Source organism: Tachypleus tridentatus, chromosome 10 (assembly GCF_004210375.1).
Source record: "Tachypleus tridentatus isolate NWPU-2018 chromosome 10, ASM421037v1, whole genome shotgun sequence".
Classification (NCBI taxonomy): Eukaryota; Metazoa; Arthropoda; class Merostomata; order Xiphosura; family Limulidae; genus Tachypleus; species Tachypleus tridentatus.
The window spans coordinates 150611059-150631511 of record NC_134834.1 but is presented as its reverse complement, the minus strand read 5'-3'; the positions used below and the strand labels follow the sequence as shown (position 1 = coordinate 150631511).

At 33.2% G+C, this 20453-nt stretch overlaps 1 protein-coding gene across 1 annotated transcript; it reads left to right on the top strand.

Annotated features, from left to right (window-relative positions):
- Window positions 1-1139: 1139 nt before the first annotated feature.
- LOC143230623 (ceramide-1-phosphate transfer protein) lies at window positions 1140-15219 on the top strand. Its single transcript, XM_076464483.1, has 2 exons — window positions 1140-1618; window positions 9124-15219. The coding sequence occupies exons 1-2, from the start codon at window positions 1431-1433 to the stop codon at window positions 9635-9637; spliced, it is 702 nt and encodes a 233-aa protein (XP_076320598.1). The 5' UTR covers window positions 1140-1430; the 3' UTR covers window positions 9638-15219.
- Window positions 15220-20453: the final 5234 nt, after the last annotated feature.

Genomic DNA, 20453 nt, shown 5'->3' with positions numbered 1-20453 from the left:
AGTCTTACACTGCTAAATTAGGGACGGCTAGCACAGATAGCCCTCGAGTAGCTTTGTGCGAAATTCCAAAAAAAACAAAAAAAAAACAAAAGTAATTACACAAGCTTTAGAAAATGCTTTTCACGGTATTCAGAAATTAAGTAAGATATTTAATTTTTGAATAAAATACATACATTTCTTTCACTCTCTTAAAATGTTTTAAAATTAATAATTTAATAGAATATGTATATTTTTCATGTTAACTATATTTAGTTCCCCAGTGTGTTAGCACTAAGTTCTTTATTGACTTACAACGCAAAATTTCGTGATGAATAAACTGCAGGTAGCCCATTGTGTAGCTTTACACACGCACGCACACACACAAATAAAACAGTATTTTTAATTATAAAGTTACAATTTAAAAGTCGAAGGCCAGAGAAATATTGAAAATCGATAGGCCAAAAAATTGTTATAATAACAGTTTAACTGAGGTGTTTTTTTTTCATCCCTTTTAATTTGTCCATTGGTGTTCGAAATCTGAGGTTTATAAAAAAAATAGCATTTTAGATTTAACTTTATCTCCCATAAATCGCTACCCAGAAAGATTTCGTTCAATACCGGAATTCGTCATTTGTACTGAGTAAAGAGAGACAAATACCTTATGAAATGCTATTTATGTATACAATATAGTAAAAATTACGTTCGTGGAATTAAAAGGAATCTTTAAAAAAACTGCAGTGAATTTTATTTGTATAACAGTTTTTAGGTCTACTAGTCAGCGTTTAAATTTAACCTAACCAAAGAACTGTTAAAAATAACATATATATTGATTTTTAAATATTAAATTAAAGGGAACAATATATATATATTACGTGCTTGTACTATATTGAACTTTATGTATGCTGAAATTTTAATTTGTTTAGTACTTTCTGTCTAGTAATAACATTACACTGATTGAATAAAACAATAACAAATAAGAACATTAAAACTATCGTACTATCACAACAGTTCAGGGAAGTTAGTGAGTAGATAAAAAAAATTCAATTTGATTTGGCTTCTTCAGACACTAATATACCATATGATACCCTTTGGTAACCTGAAGACGACCTAAGAGGATCGAAGCGTTGCTTTCTATTTTATTAATAAAAGTGTTAATACCCGTGTTAATATCAGTCGTCGTAAGATACACGATGTTAGAAAATATCTCGCTTTCAACTGCTTTATTTTACATTTTAACTCAGAAGTTATATACGTGTATATAATTATGACTAAAAGCGTAGGAGTAAAATCTTTTTCAAATATTTTTCTAATTGTAATTAAATTCCTTATAATGTTACTATTAGTTAATTAAAACTACTTTTAATGAAAAATTAGTAAGGCTAGATGGCGTATACTAGGAGCAAACTAAAGCTAACGTAGTGCTAATAAATAGTACACGATGTTGAAATGTGATGTTACGAATTCCGAATGCTACTAGTCTGGTTGAGGAAATGTCCTTTTATGAAAAGGTAACTAATAACTCAGGAACAAATGATTATTTTGATGCTAGATTTGTCTGTGAATCGTTTGAAAGATGTATGGAGGACGTCGGTGGATTAAGTTTGGATAGTTATTTGAAGGGGTATATGGAACTGTACAGGTATGTAGCACTGATAAAATCGTAGTTACTAATAACAATAACATTAACAGTCGGTGTTTCTATGGTTGGTACTTTTGATAATTTTGCTATGATGTTATGCGAATGAAATGTTAGTTAATTTCATTTATTTTAATGACTTTTGTTAATGTTTGATTTGATAAATTATTTATAATTAAGTAAATGTTCTGAATTATGTTTGTATTTTTGCTATACATCATTCAATGCATGATTATGAGATATGAACGCAAAAACGTTTTATGTTCAGTTAATTGTATGTTTAACATACTGTTTAAAAGGTTTGTTCTCAGTGTGATATCTGTGCTGTAGTTATTCAAGGATGTTACTACTATAGTGATTGAAGAAAGAAACATGCAAGTACTTACTTATAAGTGAAATAACTTATTAATTTGGAAAATATGTGAAACTATGCCTGAATTTCTAACTAGTTATCCTTAACAAGAGTGGGCAGTTTTATTTTTATTACCATATATCATGTCAATGAGATGACTGTAATTTACTTGCAAGTTCCCTGCAGTCAATACCAATTATACTGTGAATTACATTGTTAGTGTAAGTTTAGTTAATGTTTTAATAAACTAACTTATATAAGATTAGGCAGGATGTTAAAAAGTAAACAATTTTCCAACAATTGGAAAACCAGCTAACTTCCAAACCTGAGAATCAGTTTTCCAAATTTAGGTTCAGTTTTTAAATTGGACCATATTCAAACATTGCAATTTCTTGTAATGTTTAATGGTTTATTTCATAATCATGTCAGTTAATTTAATCATAATCCAAGCCATTAACTAAGCAGATATGCTTGGGAAGGAAGAATAAACTGCCCTGACAAAGTCCAACAACTCTGGCTATAGGCTGTTCCTCCTTTGTAGTGTGGTATGCATTTTAAAAGAAAAATACTTCAATACATAGGGGAATATGATATGATACTTGCTGTAGTCCTATATTACATTAAAAGGATTAATGGTAATATTAATAATCTATTACAGGAAAACATGTAGTGTGAAATATTATTAGGCAGTTAAATCTTTGCTGTGCCTTCTTGAAACACTTAGGAATGGTGCTTTTGAACTCCAATTTTAAGTGACATAAGTGGGTTGGTCTTTTAAGCTATCCAAGAAGTGTGCTGTTACTAGTGGTAGGGTAAACAGGACTTTAGGTTGTATTTACAGAAATATTGAATACAAGTCTAAAGAGGTTATAATTTCATTGTACTCACTGGTTTGGTCACATTTGGAGTATTGTGTTCATTCATGGTAGCTCTTATCTAAAGAATGACATTGAATTGTTAGAAAGGGTTCAAAGAAGGGTTAGTAGAATGGTAACTGCAATGGAAGAGTTGTCTTACAAGGAGAGGCTGAAATCTCTGAAATTGTTTATTTTGATTGAGATGCTTAACATTGTATAGGTAATGGATGCATCATCTTTTATTATACTTATCAATGAGGACAGTAGGACCAGGGAACACAAATATAAATGTTGGCAAGGAAGTAGTCATCTTCAGATAAGACAGTTTTATTTTTCTAACAGGCTGGTTAACTTGTGGAATGGGTTGCTTTCAGATGTTGTAGAGGCAGTAAATTTAAGTGGGTTTAAAAAAAAGCTTGATGTGTATATGAATGATAAGGGCTGACTTTACAATTTAATTTAGTTTAAAGAGTGGAATAACTGGAATGGACCAATAGGTTCCATGCTGTCTCAAAACATGTTAGAATATTAACCCAACTAACAGATGGGACCCATCATATAGCTGTCTAGATTACATAAGTAAGACATAATGTGTTGTTTAAGTGACAAAAATGCATAACAGGCCATCCTGAAACTCACACCCATCTGACTATGATCCCACTACATGATTCCATGCTACCCTGTGTTGTTAAATATTGTGTACTGTACCATACAAGATATTAACTGTATGCATTAATGAAATATTTAATGCACACAGGTAAGATAATTGCTTTTTAAATTTGGAAAAGAACTTCAAAGCTATTAATTATCAAACAAATGAACTATCTGATAGAAACAAGGAGTAGCCAGATAAGTAATTTAAGGTTAGTGGTATGTTTTCTATAATTTTAATACATGTTTTGTACTTTATTGGTAGACCTGTGGTACTAAATGGTTGAGTCTCTGTGGTAACACTGCTAACAGTGTAATTTTTTCCTTATTTGAAAGTGGACATGAAAGAGTGACATTGTTATTATATGAATGATCTCTGGGTTCTCAAAAGAAGGTTTCTAAAAAAAAAATTAAAGTTTTGTAATTAGGTGTTTCTGACCTTTTACTAAATAGGCCACAAGTAAATTTCCTTACTTTCTAAGTCTGCCACTGTACATTAGTATTACTATTAGCCCTGTTATTGGAAATGTGATGGACTTGAAATTGTTAGAACAAAACTGTGCTGTGCTGTTGTATTATTAGCATAGTTATACTCACTCTATCACATTCATAGGAATATTACTTTATTTATTTCAGCTATTAGCTTGGTAAGCTTAAGCCTTAATGTTATGTGCATAGGTTGGGTTCACAGTGTTCAAAGGATGACTTTTTACAGTGCCATTCAACACTGTATTATGTATGTAATATCAAAATTATCAACTAATCACTTAAGTTTTCACTACTGATTCAGTGACCTTTCCTTGTAGAGAGTAACTACCAGATACACTATACAGAAATACTGAAAACAAATCAAAACAACATAGATATGCATTTGGAAGTATAGAGGTTATCCAAATGGAATTTGCAAACTGCACATTGGACAGAACTATTTTTATTCTTAACTTAAACATCTTCTTGGTCTCTAGCTTGACAGAATCAGATAGGTTTCTTCAGTTCACATATCGTGAATATGAATATTTTTGTAACAGATCTGATTTTCTCTGTATGACAGATTTGTACATTTTACTTGAAGCTTGAGTCTAGTAAGTTAAGAAATATACTGAACATCCTTCTTTAATAAGGGATTGGTCCAGCAAATGAAGTCTGTCCACACTCTGCTTGTATATAAGTGGAAGTTTTCTTGGTTTAGTTCGTCTCTCATTTCTTTTATTGATATTAAGTGAAGCTATAGACAGTAGTCGGGTCTCTGTAGGATTTGATCCTCAGAACTTTGTATAAATTGTGTTTAACCTTCAAGATGAGTGGAGGAATTTCCAGGATATCAGTTTTCCATTTAAATATTTTTAAAATGCTAGGATCCACTACTACCAATGGAAACTCAATCATCTGTTAGTAAAATAGAATTGTTTTAACTAGAACATAGCAGGTTGTCAGTTTTCTACCAAAACAGAACTTTGTGTCCTCTTATCCCGCTGTTTTCAGTATGTAGTACAAAGAAATCATGTTATTCTGTCAATCCCCATATAGTCTTTTAAACTTCAAAAGAACTTTTCTTACTCTGTTTTGTTTTTTCTTCACTGGTAAATAGATTAAATGCTCCTAACTGATTCCTGTAAGATAATATTCCATCTCCTTGTCACTTTGTTTTCATGAAAATATGCATTACAGTGAAGACAATTGTTGTAGAACTTTTTACACTGCAGCAGGATGATTTCACTGGATTTAGGCAAAGAGCAAAGCAAAAAAAAAAAGTAGGCCACATAATTGGATATTTAAAGAACTGTACAACTTCCATCAGGAGAATAATATGGATGGTTTTTTACTGAACACTGTCCAATAAGACAGTATTGTTTCTTGGATAAGCGGACCAAAACTGTACATGTTATTCCAAGCGAGGCTTAACAAGTGATTTGTATATAGAGAAAATTTCTGGTTATTTAACTTTGTGGTTGTAAACCTTTTGGCATATTAAACCTAGCTTTTAGTTTATCTCAAATTTTCAGGATGGCCAAAGAAGATCTGGGTCAATTGTACTACAAATCTTAGTGTAATTAGACAACAAGTTTAATATATTTTTGTGGTTGGACTAGTACTATAGCTATACAAAGCACTTGGTTTTTAAGTAAATTATGTGTTGATCACAACTACTCCATACCTGGATGATAGGTTTTTAAAACTACATAAAAGAAGACTAGTGGACACAAGTTTAAAATAGTAAAAAACTGGACACAACTCCATTAAGGAAGTGCTATAGTTTTAATAGATCAGTCACCCTATGGAATAGTTTGTTCTTAGGTGTGGTAAACTGTGAAAAAATTATACTTATGAGGAAATTGCATCAATATTTTAGGAATCATGATTAAACTAATGTTTGATTATTCCAGATTGTCCCTGCACACACAGCTCCAAGAAATAAATAAATTAAATAATCAACTTCTCTCTCTTTTAACTTCAGTAAAGTACTGATGAGATGGTAATAAGCTGATCACACTTAAAAAAAACAACTGGATTTAATTAAGGAAAGGAGTTTGTGTGTATAGTTTGTACTGGAATATTATTACTTGTTGTCCCTTGAAAATGTAAATTAGTTTATTTTATTATAGTGTCTTTAAACTGTGGATCTCAAAGTTGTGTGGACATGAGAGTTTAGGGTTAGTGGTGTTTTGTGTGGACCTGAGGGTACATAGTGTTTAATAAACTGAAAGTTGTCTGGGTGGTAGAAGGTTGATACAGTTAATAGAATGAAAGTTGTCTGAGTGGTAGAAGGTTGATACAGTTAATAGAATGAAAGCTGTCTGGGTGGTAGAAGTTTGATACAGTTAACAGAATGAAAGTTGTTTAGGTGGTAGAAGTTTGATACAGTTAACAGAATGAAAGTTGTTTAGGTGGTAGAAGTTTGATACAGTTAACAGAATGAAAGTTGTTTAGGTGGTAGAAGTTTGATACAGTTAACAGAATGAAAGTTGTTTAGGTGGTAGAAGTTTGATACAGTTAACAGAATGAAAGTTGTTTAGGTGGTAGAAGTTTGATACAGTTAACAGAATGAAAGTTGTTTAGGTGGTAGAAGTTTGATACAGTTAACAGAATGAAAGTTGTTTAGGTGGTAGAAGTTTGATACAGTTAACAGAATGAAAGTTGTTTAGGTGATAGACGTTTGATACAGTTAACAGAATGAAAGTTGTTTAGGTGGTAGACGTTTGATACAGTTAACAGAATGAAAGTTGTTTAGGTGGTAGACGTTTGATACAGTTAACAGAATGAAAGTTGTTTAGGTGGTAGACGTTTGATACAGTTAACAGAATGAAAGTTGTTTGAGTGGTAGAAGTTTGATACAGTTAACAGAATGAAAGTTGTTTAGGTGGTAGAAGTTTGATACAGTTAACAGAATGAAAGTTGTTTAGGTGGTAGACGTTTGATACAGTTAACAGAATGAAAGTTGTTTAGGTGGTAGACGTTTGATACAGTTAACAGAATGAAAGTTGTTTAGGTGGTAGACGTTTGATACAGTTAACAGAATGAAAGTTGTCTGTATGGTAGACGTTTGATACAGTTAACAGAATGAAAGTTGTCTGTATGGTAGACGTTTGATACAGTTAACAGAATGAAAGTTGTCTGTATGGTAGACGTTTGATACAGTTAACAGAATGAAAGTTGTCTGTATGGTAGACGTTTGATACAGTTAACAGAATGAAAGTTGTCTGTATGGTAGACGTTTGATACAGTTAACAGAATGAAAGTTGTCTGTATGGTAGAAGGTTGATGTAGTTAATAGAATGAAAGCTGTCTGGGTGGTAGAAGGTTGATGTAGTTAATAGAATGAAAGCTGTCTGGGTGGTAGAAGGTTGATGTAGTTAATAGAATGAAAGCTGTCTGGGTGGTAGAAGGTTGATGTAGTTAATAGAATGAAAGCTGTCTGGGTGGTAGAAGGTTGATGTAGTTAATAGAATGAAAGCTGTCTGTGTGGTAGAAGGTTGTTACAGTTAATAAAATGAAAGCTGTCTGTGTGGTAGAAAGTTTGATACAGTTAATAAATGAAAGCTGTCTGTGTGGTAGAAGGTTGTTACAGTTAATAAAATGAAAGCTGTCTGTGTGGTAGAAGGTTGTTACAGTTAATAAAATGAAAGCTGTCTGTGTGGTAGAAGGTTGTTACAGTTAATAAAATGAAAGCTGTCTGTGTGGTAGAAGGTTGTTACAGTTAATAAAATGAAAGCTGTCTGTGTGGTAGAAGGTTGTTACAGTTAATAAAATGAAAGCTGTCTGTGTGGTAGAAGGTTGTTACAGTTAACAAAATGAAAGCTGTCTGTATGGTAGAAGGTTGTTGTAGTTAATAAAATGAAAGCTGTCTGTGTGGTAGAAGGTTGTTACAGTTAATAAAATGAAAGTTGTCTGTGTGGTAGAAGGTTGTTACAGTTAATAAAATGAAAGTTGTCTGTATGGTAGAAGGTTGATACAGTTAATAAAATGAAAGCTGTCTGGGTGGTAGAAGGTTGATACAATTAATGATGTATCTTATGGTTCTTCTATAGATCCTGTGCTAACTTTCATTGTACAATAATTGTGTGTGTTTTAAAGTGTGTTTATGGTACCGAAGTTTTAACAGAGATCTGGATTATTTGATGAGGTCGACTAAAACCTTCACATTCACCTTTGAATATTAACAGAAGGGTATGTATCCTGGTTATTGTAACATTAATTATTGCTAGTAACAGAAGGGTATGTATCCTGGTTATCCAAACATTAATTATTACTGGTAACAGTTGACAAGTAAAGAAGATAGTATCATATTATACTATTCCAAGTTTGAAGAACAGATTCCTCCAATAGACTTTGTCTTGTAATAAGGTAAACTGATTAAATGCATGATTGTATTAAATCCAAGGTGAAGGATATAAAGTGTACTGCAAGTTACTGGTCTGACTTCAGTTGATGTTCTCTGTTCAGGTTTGAAGAGGTTTTACATGTTGATAGGTTGAAATGTATCAGAATAGAAGACAATTTGGAGAGACATGAAGGATTGTTAGCTTCTTGGAGATTTGGAATCCAGATGATTCCATACAAATTTCAGACAGTAAGATTAGAGATCATAAGTTTTAAGATAAAGAAAGCTCACAGATAACTCCCTCTTCAAATACTGCAACTGAACTACAGAATAGTTTGTTGTCAGATTCATTGCAAGCTACAGAGAAGATTGGATCAGTTTTGAGTAGGGTGCTAGTATATAAGGAAAGGAAAAAGAGCCAGAAGGAGTAAAATGCTTCCTCGGTTGGAAGTAAACTGAAATAGAAGAATGAAAATAAACCACCAATTTAATCATACTGTATACAATAGAAAAATTAAGTGCAATGGTTAGAATTTGAAAATATATAGTAATAAAAGTAATGTACAACACAACAATGATAACAAATATAGTAGTCTGATCAAGAGCACAGACGGTAACTACCTATTACAAGATTATGGCCAAACCTCATGATATAGTTTCCTTTCATGGTCAAGAAATGAAGCCACAGGTGATATGTTTAGACAGTACTTGAACATTTTCTATTTTATTTTGTATGGAAAACTTACCATAAGTAATTTGTTGTAAATAAATTTTTACTGTATAAATAAAAAACTATTTTTTAATATTTTTGCTTTTTTTTTTGTTCCAGATTTTTTGGGTTTCTGGGTTCAGTGTTTTCATTTGTTGCATCTGACATTATTAGCAAAATCAACATTTTGGAAAATTACCAAAAATCTGAAGTGGGAGGACATTATAAAACCATTCAGTCCATGATAGACTATGAAAGTTCCAACAACCTTCTGAAAGATGAGACACAGCCTTCTGGAGCAAGGACGCTCCTCAGACTCCATCGTGCTCTTGAGTTCATTGCATCATTTATTGGAAATCTAGATGTCCTTTGTGATGATGATGCAACTTCCACTGCAGCTCAAGAGAGCTACAATAAAACTCTGTCAAAGTTTCATCCATGGCTGATTAAGAAGGGAGCGCTTCTAGCTATGTACACATTGCCAACGAAACGTCAGCTTCTGAGGAAAGTGACTGGCAACCAGCCTCCACCAGATACATGTATTGTAATGAAAAAGTTAGGTGAAGTGGCTCTTGAAGTTTATAAGAGAACCCAGCAATTGTACGAAGAGAATGATTTATTGGACCTACCTTAAAAACATGTTTTTCATTCTTATTTGTACTGTATGTTTTATCAAATTCTAAAAATATAGTGTGGAGATGTTAAAGATAATATATTTTCTAATATAAACTGATTAGAATTGCTCACTTTTTTCTTATTTAATAATCCAATTATTATAAAAGTCCATATAAAATTGCCAGTTTCTTTTTACAGATACAGTATTGGAAATAATTACAGAAACATAAAGTGCCTCTCTGTTCTTGGGTTATGCATTTCACCAGACTATGGTCATGTTGATAGTTCACGCTGTAATTGGTTGTCATCCAGCCAATAAGACAATGCAGTCTGTCACAATATTTCTAATTGCAGGTGGTTGCAATCATTCCAAAAACGTATAAATCAAAATATGGCTGGTTATGGCTACGTCATGTGATAGTTAGGGGTGGACTTTTACATTTCAGAAGCATATGTATAGAAACTAAAGAGAATGTATTTACTAATACACTGACGAAACATGGCTGAGATAAAGAGGCTAAACTATTCAAAAGTGATTTTAAGTATATTATAATGTAATCATTACGTGACAACAATCCAGTGGAGATTTAGCAGCGACATAGCTGTAAGTACAAATGTGAATGACACATCTAGAACTCATAAAATACAGATTAGCACAAAATGGTCTTAGCAGATGTGTAGCTGCTCAGAAACATAACATAATGATCTGGGACAACATGGGGACCTACTGGTCCATCTTGACTCTTCCAACTATCAGTAACAAGATCCTTGATGGTAGAGGGGAGGATGGTGTTGGAGATTGATGGCACCCCAATTTCTGAAAGATATAGCATGCTATTATCCATCATGTCATTCTCTGGGGTCCAAGACCTATCAGGTAAGAATTTTCCTTCCAGAAAAAGACTGATTTTAAACAGCATATATGGTGATATGATAGCTGGAGGTTAACAAGAAATATGTCAAAGAAACACAGCCATGGCTTAGAATACAGAGTCCTGCTGTGAATATTATTAGAGGTTGTATGGGTTTAACAGTAATTCAGAAGGCCTAGCAGCAAGTACACTATTTGACTGAATCATGATGAATAATCCTGAACATTTGGAACAATATTTAATTATCACACAGTCATAAGTGTATGGGAGCTTAAAATCACAGTGTACTGCTCTGTTTAAAGCACCTACAAAATGCTAATGCACTGTTTAACTTAATAGCTTTTGCAATTTCTTTAATAATGTATTATGCTGATTGTAAATTGACCATGTAATAGCTATAACTGTTTTTGCTTCTGTATATTCTGATTAAGAAGTTAGCACACAGGACCACTGACAAAAGTTGTAATATTTTCAGATGAGATCCAAAACTCTAGCACTTTTGAATAGTTCACTATTTTTCTTCAGGAGAATAGTCATTTTTATTCAAGTAATTTGTTTCTGCTCTTCATTTAATACATCAAGAACCTTGTCAGTTTTTGGATGTTTACTACCAATACATGTACAAGTTAGCTGTGTAGGTCTTAGAAGAACTACTGTTTGTTAATTAATTAGTTATTCCATTAATTGTAATAATTTCATTAGATCTGATATCTTTAGTAATTATGAAGGTTTCATATTGTTGGCTGAATACATTGGTTTAGAACTAACTTAACTCTGAACTGGTAGAATATTGTTAACAAGGGTACTTAACTCTAGTGTTAGGAACTGGTTTGTAATTCATATTTGATGGAACTGTTAAAAGCAACCAATGATCGATGATAAACTGATTTTTTTGTGTGAAGAAATAAAGAAAATGACATACGAACGAGTTTTTATATATTTTTTACCATCAAATGAATTAATGGTATGCAGAGCATTTGAAATAAAATAAATATTTATTGAATAAAAAGTTAGATGTCTTATCTTAGTGTCTCTTACAAGATTTATCAAACAAAAAGTGACATACAGATCTACTAGGATCTATTATTCAAACATGGAAATATCTCGGGTTGATTCAAAACGATCTTTTAGCAATGCTTAAGTAGAGAAGTTAACTGTTCTTATTAAGAGAAATCATCATGTCCATATTTTCTGGCTTTAACTGGGACCTCTTCTTACTTATAAGTTTTCCTGCTGGGTAAAAAGGTTTGCTCTGATGAAACACTGCTTGCAGAGACACAGGTATTTCCTGACTATTTTACTAATCCTGGGGCACATTACAGAAAGTTCCTTCCACCACACTAATGAATCTATTTTTGCACTGCCTGGTTCTGCAACATATTTATTCAGCTCATTGTGGTTAAGTTTATTATTTGACACTTCTTCTTTAGCAATTCCAGTGCAGATGATGTCATCCAACCATTCTGTCTTACTCTTCTTGGCAGGTGGATCATAGATACAACAGTAGTTTTTTTATTTGATCATCTGGTTCTTTCTTTCACCACCTGATCAAGTGGCACCTCAAGTATTTTGGTTCTTTCAACAAAATTCAATTCCTTTCTTTCAGGGTCCAGAAGGCTACTCAGTAAACATATTTGTTCATCAGCCTTTGTTCTTTCTTCAGTTTGTTCCACCATGTCTTGTTTTATCTGTTTTATACAATTTGAATCATCTTCCTAGAGCAATAGGGCAGCTTTGATCTTCAGTATGATTGGTGAAACTTTAGATACTGTGATGATCTTTCCAGCACTTACTATTTCAGTAGCTTGTTTGAAAGGCTTTAGGATTTTAGTCAGATTTTCTACCAGTTGCTGTTCTTCACAGCTGTATAGTTTTGCTTGACTATCCTTGTTTTTTGTATTATTTTGTGTAGATGCAGCAGCGTGTAGTACTGGCATTTGCTCAGTAAAGTGCTCAAGCATTACAAGGTTACTGTTAAACCCAGCCAGTACATCTTGGGTAAGTCTAGGTCCTTGTACTTTTGCAGGCAGCAACAATTTCTGTTTCTCCTCTAGAATTTCTGTAGCTAAAGGACTTCTGTAGAAAAAGTTCACAACAGGGTCTCCCTTTGGTAATGATCCTGGAATGTTCAATGCATGTTTCACAACAAGGTTTAGTTTATGTCCAAAGCAGTCTAGCCTCTGCCACTGCAATATCTCAAATGCCTTTTTCTTATTAGCAGCATTATCTGTGATCACTACAGGTTCTGGAATACACCAAAGTTCAACAGTCTCTCAAAGATTACTTGCAATGTTCTTTCGAGCGTGTGATCCAGCAAATTTCTGAGTTAAAACTGCTGCTTGAAGTTCCCACTCATTATTGATAAAATGTATAGTAACAGTATCATAGGTTTTAGTATTAAGTTGAAGCATCATAAGTCAGTACTGCAGAGTAAACATTGGAGAGTTCTGCCAACAGGTTTTCTTTTATCACTTGATACTGGGCAGTCATTTTGGAGAGTAAACCTTTCCTGTCAGGGGGGGGGCTATATCTGGGATCCAGTCTTCACCGCATTCTTGATGCCAAGCTATCAGTCACAAAGTTAACCACTGCATCATCCACTTCCTTCTTTTTACCTCATGAAAGGGGGGGGGGTGAGAGTTGAAGCTTGTTGGGAACTAGTTATTTTTTGCTGGACTGGCAGTTTCTTGGTTTTAACCTGGGTACCACTAGAACCAGCAGTAGCATCTAATTTTGATGACATCTTTGTGCTCATATTCCAGATGAAATATCAAGTTCGTTGTATTTCCTCTAAAAGTTAAATCCCCTGTCAGTACGAGGAAATAACACTGATATGATTACAGTGTTATCATCATATTACTTTTCAACTTGTTAGTCATGTTAGTATTATGGCACACTCTACGTGTCATAAATGATGAAAAGCAACAGTTGGCCTAGTGACTGTGAACATATTACTGGTAGCTTATATATTGGCCCATGGCCCTAGTAGATAGTAATTATTAATTTAATTAATCTCTTTGTAAGATTAAAGGTTAGTGACGTTTTGTTATTTATTTATGTTAGGGTGTACCGAAAAACGTTAAATTTTAAAATACGTATGATTCGACATAGGCCTAGGCCCACGTTTGTAAGCGTAGGTCTTCCGACATAACCTGCATACGGCTCTCGACATGTCTAGTTTCTTTAGACACGGGCCTTTTTTTCTGTTAAGCGACAGAAACTAAGACTTCCAAACCATGGAACGCCTGTAGGTCCCTGGAAAGTCATAAATTTCAGCTATAATTAATTATTTGAGGTTAGCAACGTTCAGTGTCATTACTGTGCTTTTAATATTTCTGACCGGATGGAGCAACTGAAACCACGCTAAAATACGGAAAGCCGGTTACGATATGCTGAGTTTAAATAATAATATGGATTTCGCAAAACGTAAATCAAGATTTCTGTTTCTTGGTATAGGTCAAGATATTAAATAAATAAATAAATCCCTATTATGTGAAGTTTTTTCTTACAGTATGTAGGCTAATATGCGCGATTTTATGACGATGACCAAAATATAGGCTGTCATTCTTGATGACGAGAAACCCACTTGAAATAAAAATGTATCTCAGAACGGCTGGTATTGTCATTTTCATTGATAAGCAGAGAAAAACCTCCCTAAGTCATCTTCAGTGATAATACTCATACCGGCTGATCTGTTGTTGTTTTGAATTAAGCGCAAAGCTACTCAATGGGCTATCTGTGCTCTGCCCACCACAGGTATTGAAAACCAGTTTTTAGCGTTGAAAATCCGCAGACATACCGCTTAGCCAATGGGGGACCAGCCGTTCTGAGATACGTAGGCTATGCCATTTCGTGTTTTCCTTCGTATAAACACGATTCTATGCAATCCTGCAGCTGTCCCGCACGTACCATGCCGTATTTAGCATTTCACAACCACATATGAAAATGTATGTTCGAAATCGCATTTAGCATGTCGTAATCATCTCGACTTAATTACAGAAACTATTGACAGATGGCGCCATTACTCAGTAATGTCATCAGACTAGTGGCTGACAGGAAGGGTTGATCAAACGTCCCAAAAGGTATATTTGCAGTACCGTTGAAAGGTCAAGGATATCACTGATATGGACTCCATATGATAATTTTACTAGCTCATGTTGACTTAATGACTTCAGAAAAAAATTGTCCTGCTGAATGTTTGAATAAATATAATCGATTAATCGGCACACCACCACTTAGCTAGTAATTCAATACATTCCTACTGCCACGGATTTTAGTTTTTTATTACATTAAGTATCTATAGAAATGATATAATTATTTTGCTTCTGACGTATAATTTCATTACTTTTGGTAAGCAAATGAATTTATGGAAAGTGTATTTACTACAAACTCAGTGCTAGATACTGCCATTTTACAGGTTAACACCCACAAAATATGATGATTTTACTGTTAGATACTAATTAGGAACAATTATCTGCCTTGAACCTAAGATTTCATGTTTAGTGATTCTGCGCTGCAAAGGAAATTCATTGTGGACTTAATTCTATTTCAAGATTGTGTTGTGATAAAGTTGAAACACGTAGTTTGAGTATTAAATAAATAAAGTGATTATATACATAGGAAGTAAGTTAATAGTCACGAGTTTGGTGTTAGTGGTTATAAAAGCTTGTATTTTTATAATATTAAAATGTTTGTATTAATTTTATTAAAATCGGTGATTTACCAAAAATTGTGGCATTGTTATTATATTTACAGCTAATGAAATAATTTATTATTATATATTAAAAGAATATCAAGTAGGTGCAACATAGAACATGGTAGTCATCGTTATATACGTTAAAACAGCTAATATGGATAGAGAAAGTGCTATGTAGAGGAGCAAAGAAGGTCAAAACGTTGTTCGCTCCTCTACACAGTGCTTTCTCTCCCCCATACCAGCCGTTTTTACATATATAATTTTCTTTACAAGTGGGTTTTCTCGTCATCGTGGATGGTACGCATCGGATGGAAACATCTCACCAAATGTGACATGTAAGTACAGAGTCACTTCATAGGCAATCAGATGATACACTCAATTAATATGTCATATAGGTACAGAGTCACTTCGTGGAATACGGCAATAGTCTGATGAAACACTCTAGTACTATTTCACATAGGTACAGAGTTGCCTAATGGAACATGGTGACGATCAGACATCACCTTGTGGGCACTATAGTATAAAATTTGTAATTACTTCGGTTTTGCCTATCATAACTAGTGTTTAAATAGAAGATTGGTGTAATTTACTCTGGACATTTAATAACTTGCATAAGCCACAACATACTTTAGCTAAAAAATTACAGAAACAATACATTCAGTGTTAAGAGTTTATTACTTATCATTTTATGAATGCAAAGAACCTTGAACAAAGGACTACAGTTGCAGCAAGTCACATTGAAGACCTGACATGTCACCTGAGCAAAGTGATCTGTAAACACAGAAAATATCGAAGGGACAATAACCGTTGAAAGACATCCTATGTAAAGGATAAACACTATGGCATACTGTATTGTAAACACGGAATTGTAACATTGCATAAGTGGTAGTATTAACAATTGTAAGTAGTTTTATAACACGTATAATCCTATACTTTCTGATGATGACTTGTAAGTGAATGCCAGTTTATACTGACGACATTGAAATAATGGAAATGTCTTTATGTGTTAGTAACACATATACTTCAGACTTGTTTGATATATCAAATACTGTCTAGTGATATAATTCAAATATTAGCCATTGGTACAGCCCAACTGATAAAACAGAGCTTGTGAATCAGCATGTTATAATGTTGTTTCAATATCGGAAAACAAAGAGAATATTTAGACATTCATTTACCGATGCAGATTTTATTCAGCTGACAACAGAATATTATTTGTAATCAACTACTTGCCTTTATCGTGGAGTACAACATGGTGGACATAAGTTCTTTAGACCCACACAAGGTTGGCGGTAGTTCACAATAACAACAGATGTTAGTGCTTGAAGATTAGCCTGGGGGCCAAGTGAAACACTTGTCCAACTCTGATAAATACCAGTATTGACTAAAAATGTGGGACCTGAATAGCTAATGTAATCAGTGTGTGAGAGACCTAGAAGAATTTGGCCATACATGATAAAATGTTCTCACAAACAAGTTTTCATGCTTGCTTTTGATAACAGTAAACATATGAATCACTGTTTCTAAACAAAACCTTGTTATTTGAAGCTGCCTCAAAACCTTTACTTTCTCATGAGAGAACATTTCACATGACTATCTGGAGAACATCCAATGTAAGGATTAATATGGAAACCAGTACCAGTAATTTCAACTTCAGGATGTTGTTGCAAGATGGAAATTAATTGTTAATTTTGTGATAAAAGTATAAAATTGGGCATGTGAACAGTAAATCTGGATGTAGTGCCTCTCCACATTTGACCTGTACTGGTGATTTTTCAAAATGACAGACATTTCCAAGAATAATACTTTATATCTTAGAAAGTAACTGGTGTTGAACCTTCAGGCCAATACCTACATAAAAAATTTTTGGGGTTATAGGGTTCAAATGAAACACTATTAAGAGTATCAGACCAGCACATTAACCATTGTTATAGATGGCAAGCCTAAATATGGCCAAAAATTTCAAACGAAACATGTTGTGGAGGCATCGTCTTTTTCTTGAGGTATTTGGGGTCAGAGAATTCAAGTTTTTTTTTTTTTTCAATTACTGTTCCAAAGTGACTGTTATTTTATCATAATGTTTATGGACAGCAAGGTATCTGTTGATCCACTTCAGTTGTCCCATCCTCCAAACCAAACTACAACTGTGAAATAAGTAAATTAAAATATTTAAAGCTAGCCATTATCATTCATATATCTGTCAAGCTTTCTTTTAAACTTACTCTAATTTACTGTCTCCACAACAACTGAAGACAATTCAAACCATTCCATAATTATTGCTATTAGGTATGAAAAATGGTGCATCAACATTATTTATTATTTTTACATTTCTTTAAAAACTTTAATCAGATCTCCTCTAAATTTTCTTTCAAGAGAAAACAGTTTTAAGAATCTTAACCTTTCATCATGTGACAACCTCTCCATCCCAGGTACCATTTTAGTAAACCTCTTCTGAACTCTTTCCAATAATTTAATGTCTTTTTCTCAGGTAAGGAGTCCAAGATTGAACACAATCATTAATCCAGTTTGACTGAACTCCATGTACAAGACCCTCTACTTTTTTCCATCAAGCCACTCTTCCATCATATTAGTTAACCTATCCATCACACCTGTAGAGATAAGCTTATTTACAAGCCTTTTATATAACACTTCATCAAATACTTTCAGAAAATCCAGATAAATGAAATCTACACCCTTAAACTCATCTACAGATGCAGTAATATTTTCAAAGCATGCCAAAAAGTTTTTAAGGCACAATTTTTCCCTTAGTAAAACCATATCCGCTATCTGATAAAATTCTGAACTTTGTAAAATGACTTTGCAAAGTATCTTTTATCAAACTTTCCAAAACCTTTCCCACAGTTGATGTAAGAGTAATCGGCCTATAATTATTGGGACAACTTCTACTACCTCCCTTAAAGATAGGAGTGACATTAGCTAATTTCTAATTTGTTGGTACTTCTCCACTATTCAAGGACTTACAATTGTGGCAAGTGGCTCACATATCAAATCCTTGACCTCCTTTAAAACTCAAGGAAATATTATCTGGCCCAGAAGCCTTATATATCATTCTTTAAACTTCCAATTTTAACAAGTTCAGAATTTATTCAATTGTCTTGTTCAACTTTGTTTTCATCTATCAGTTGTTCAAGATGAGAAATACTGTAGGTCTTCATTAGTAAAAACAGAATATAATAATCCAGCCATTTCATAATCACCAGATACAAGCCTTCCTTTATCAATCTTCAAGGGTCCTACCCCCATCTTAACATTTTGTTTATCCCTAATGTACTTGAACAAATCCTTACTGCTAATTTTTGTTTTCAGTCAATTTTTTTCAGATGTACTAACTTCCTGTTTGACCAACTTTCTTGATGTCTATAATACAAATTAATTTTAATTTCTTAAATTTGTGATGTTTTTCTTTAATTTCATCTCTTATACCCTTTGTAAGCCAACCTGGTTTTTTTAGTTGTAGCTACTCTTTTCTTTCTGAAAATATATTTTTAATATTGAACATTTTTTCTTTAAAAATTTTCCACATTTGCTCATTGTTTCTAAATAATTCAACTGCCCAATTCACAACAGATGATTCTTGTTGCATCCTTTCATAATTTGAAATCAAAACATAATTATTCCTGATTTCCATCACACCTAATACAGCAATGATCACTTATACTTAGTTGTTCCCCAATTTCTACCATCTCAACCATTTTCAAATTAGAAGTCAACAATAAATCTAAAATAACACTATTTCTAGTAGATTTCTTGACTAATTGGTGAAGAAATTTATCTTGAGTTTCTAGAAACCTTCCTCCCTCACGGTTTGACTCTAGCATTTGCCAATCAATATATCTGAAATTAAAATTACACATAATTACGACTTCATTAACAGCTGAAATTTTAATCTCACTGTAAAGTTTCTCACTAATTTCATCCACTACCAAAAAAAACCAAATGGATTATCTCCTTAATATTCTCAACTTCAACAGGATATAACTCACACTTTACACAAAGAGCCACTCACCCCTATCGTCGCTGCCCTGTTCATATTAAATAACCTACGACCATGTATTTAAAATAAAATTTTGTCATCAATTATTCACATTACATCAAAATCCCCTATTCCTACCAGTTCCCTAAAGTCATCTTATTTATTTCTTGTACTTCTGTCATTACAATACTAACAAATTAAGCTTATTTTTATAACTACTTTTATACTGATTTCCTATAGTAAACTTTCCTCTACATCTCAACTTTGTTTCATTTAATTTATCTTTGCCCCCTACTATCTATTCCTTGTTAATTGCTCTTGCAAACACACTAGATCTTTTCCAACTTAAGTGCAAACTATCCATTCCAAAACTTTCCCTCCTCCCACAAGTTCAACCAGCTCATCCTTGCATATTAATTTCAGCTTAGTATTTAGCCTTAGTGGCCAACTCAAAATTTCATCTCCACAATTAATTCTTGGCAGTGTCTCTAACACTATTAATTTAAATGATTTTACCGATCCTTTGTACTTACTCATGCTTATATCATTAGTATCTCCAATAGTTTGTTGTCTACATTAGCCAAGGGCTGAACTCTATTGCTCAATAAAATAAGGTCTTTACAATTAAATTACATAGTTTTAACCCTAATACTACCCTTTCTAATTTCCTGTATGTCATTGTTAATCTTAGCTGATGCCTTCCTTAAATGTTAAAACTTAAGCTCCTCATGAAGTCCTGTTGTCATTTCTCACAGTTTATGCTTCTCTTTATCTGTTTCATCAACTTTAGTTAGGATGATATCCAACTTTTCATACAACCTCCACATATATAAGAGGTAAATGTAATGTTGTGACTTCTGGTAGTTTCCCAAGTTTAGCTGTGATAAATTATTTAAGGAAAGTAATATTGTTTAATTTTCACTTTTTGACACCAAAATGAAGGCTCTGTACCTCCAAGTTCACAAGTTAGTAAGATATGGGCTGATTTTGTTTCACAAATCATCTCTAATAATGGCAGATGCTGTGTGCTAGTGATCTTGGAAACACTTTTGTTGGAAGTTCTTGAACCCAAAATGCTTTAATCTGAAACCAAAACAAAGACTCTAGGTTCTCTATCATAGTTTTGTCTCTCTTTTATGATCCACCTTATTTAAAAATTGTAAGATGCTGGTCTGATAACACTTGACAATGCTTTACATGAACTATACAATCCCAAGACCTGTGTGTAGATACTGGAATAAAGATTTTAGGCCTCTCAGTTTCTTAGATATGA

Bases quoted from the DNA above. Each gene is read 5' to 3' on its own strand.
- LOC143230623 (XM_076464483.1), top strand. From the start codon at position 1,431: ATGTTACGAATTCCGAATGCTACTAGTCTGGTTGAGGAAATGTCCTTT. The intron at 1,619-9,123 runs GTATGTAGCACT...TTTTTGTTCCAG, and splicing joins GGGTATATGGAACTGTACAG to ATTTTTTGGGTTTCTGGGTT.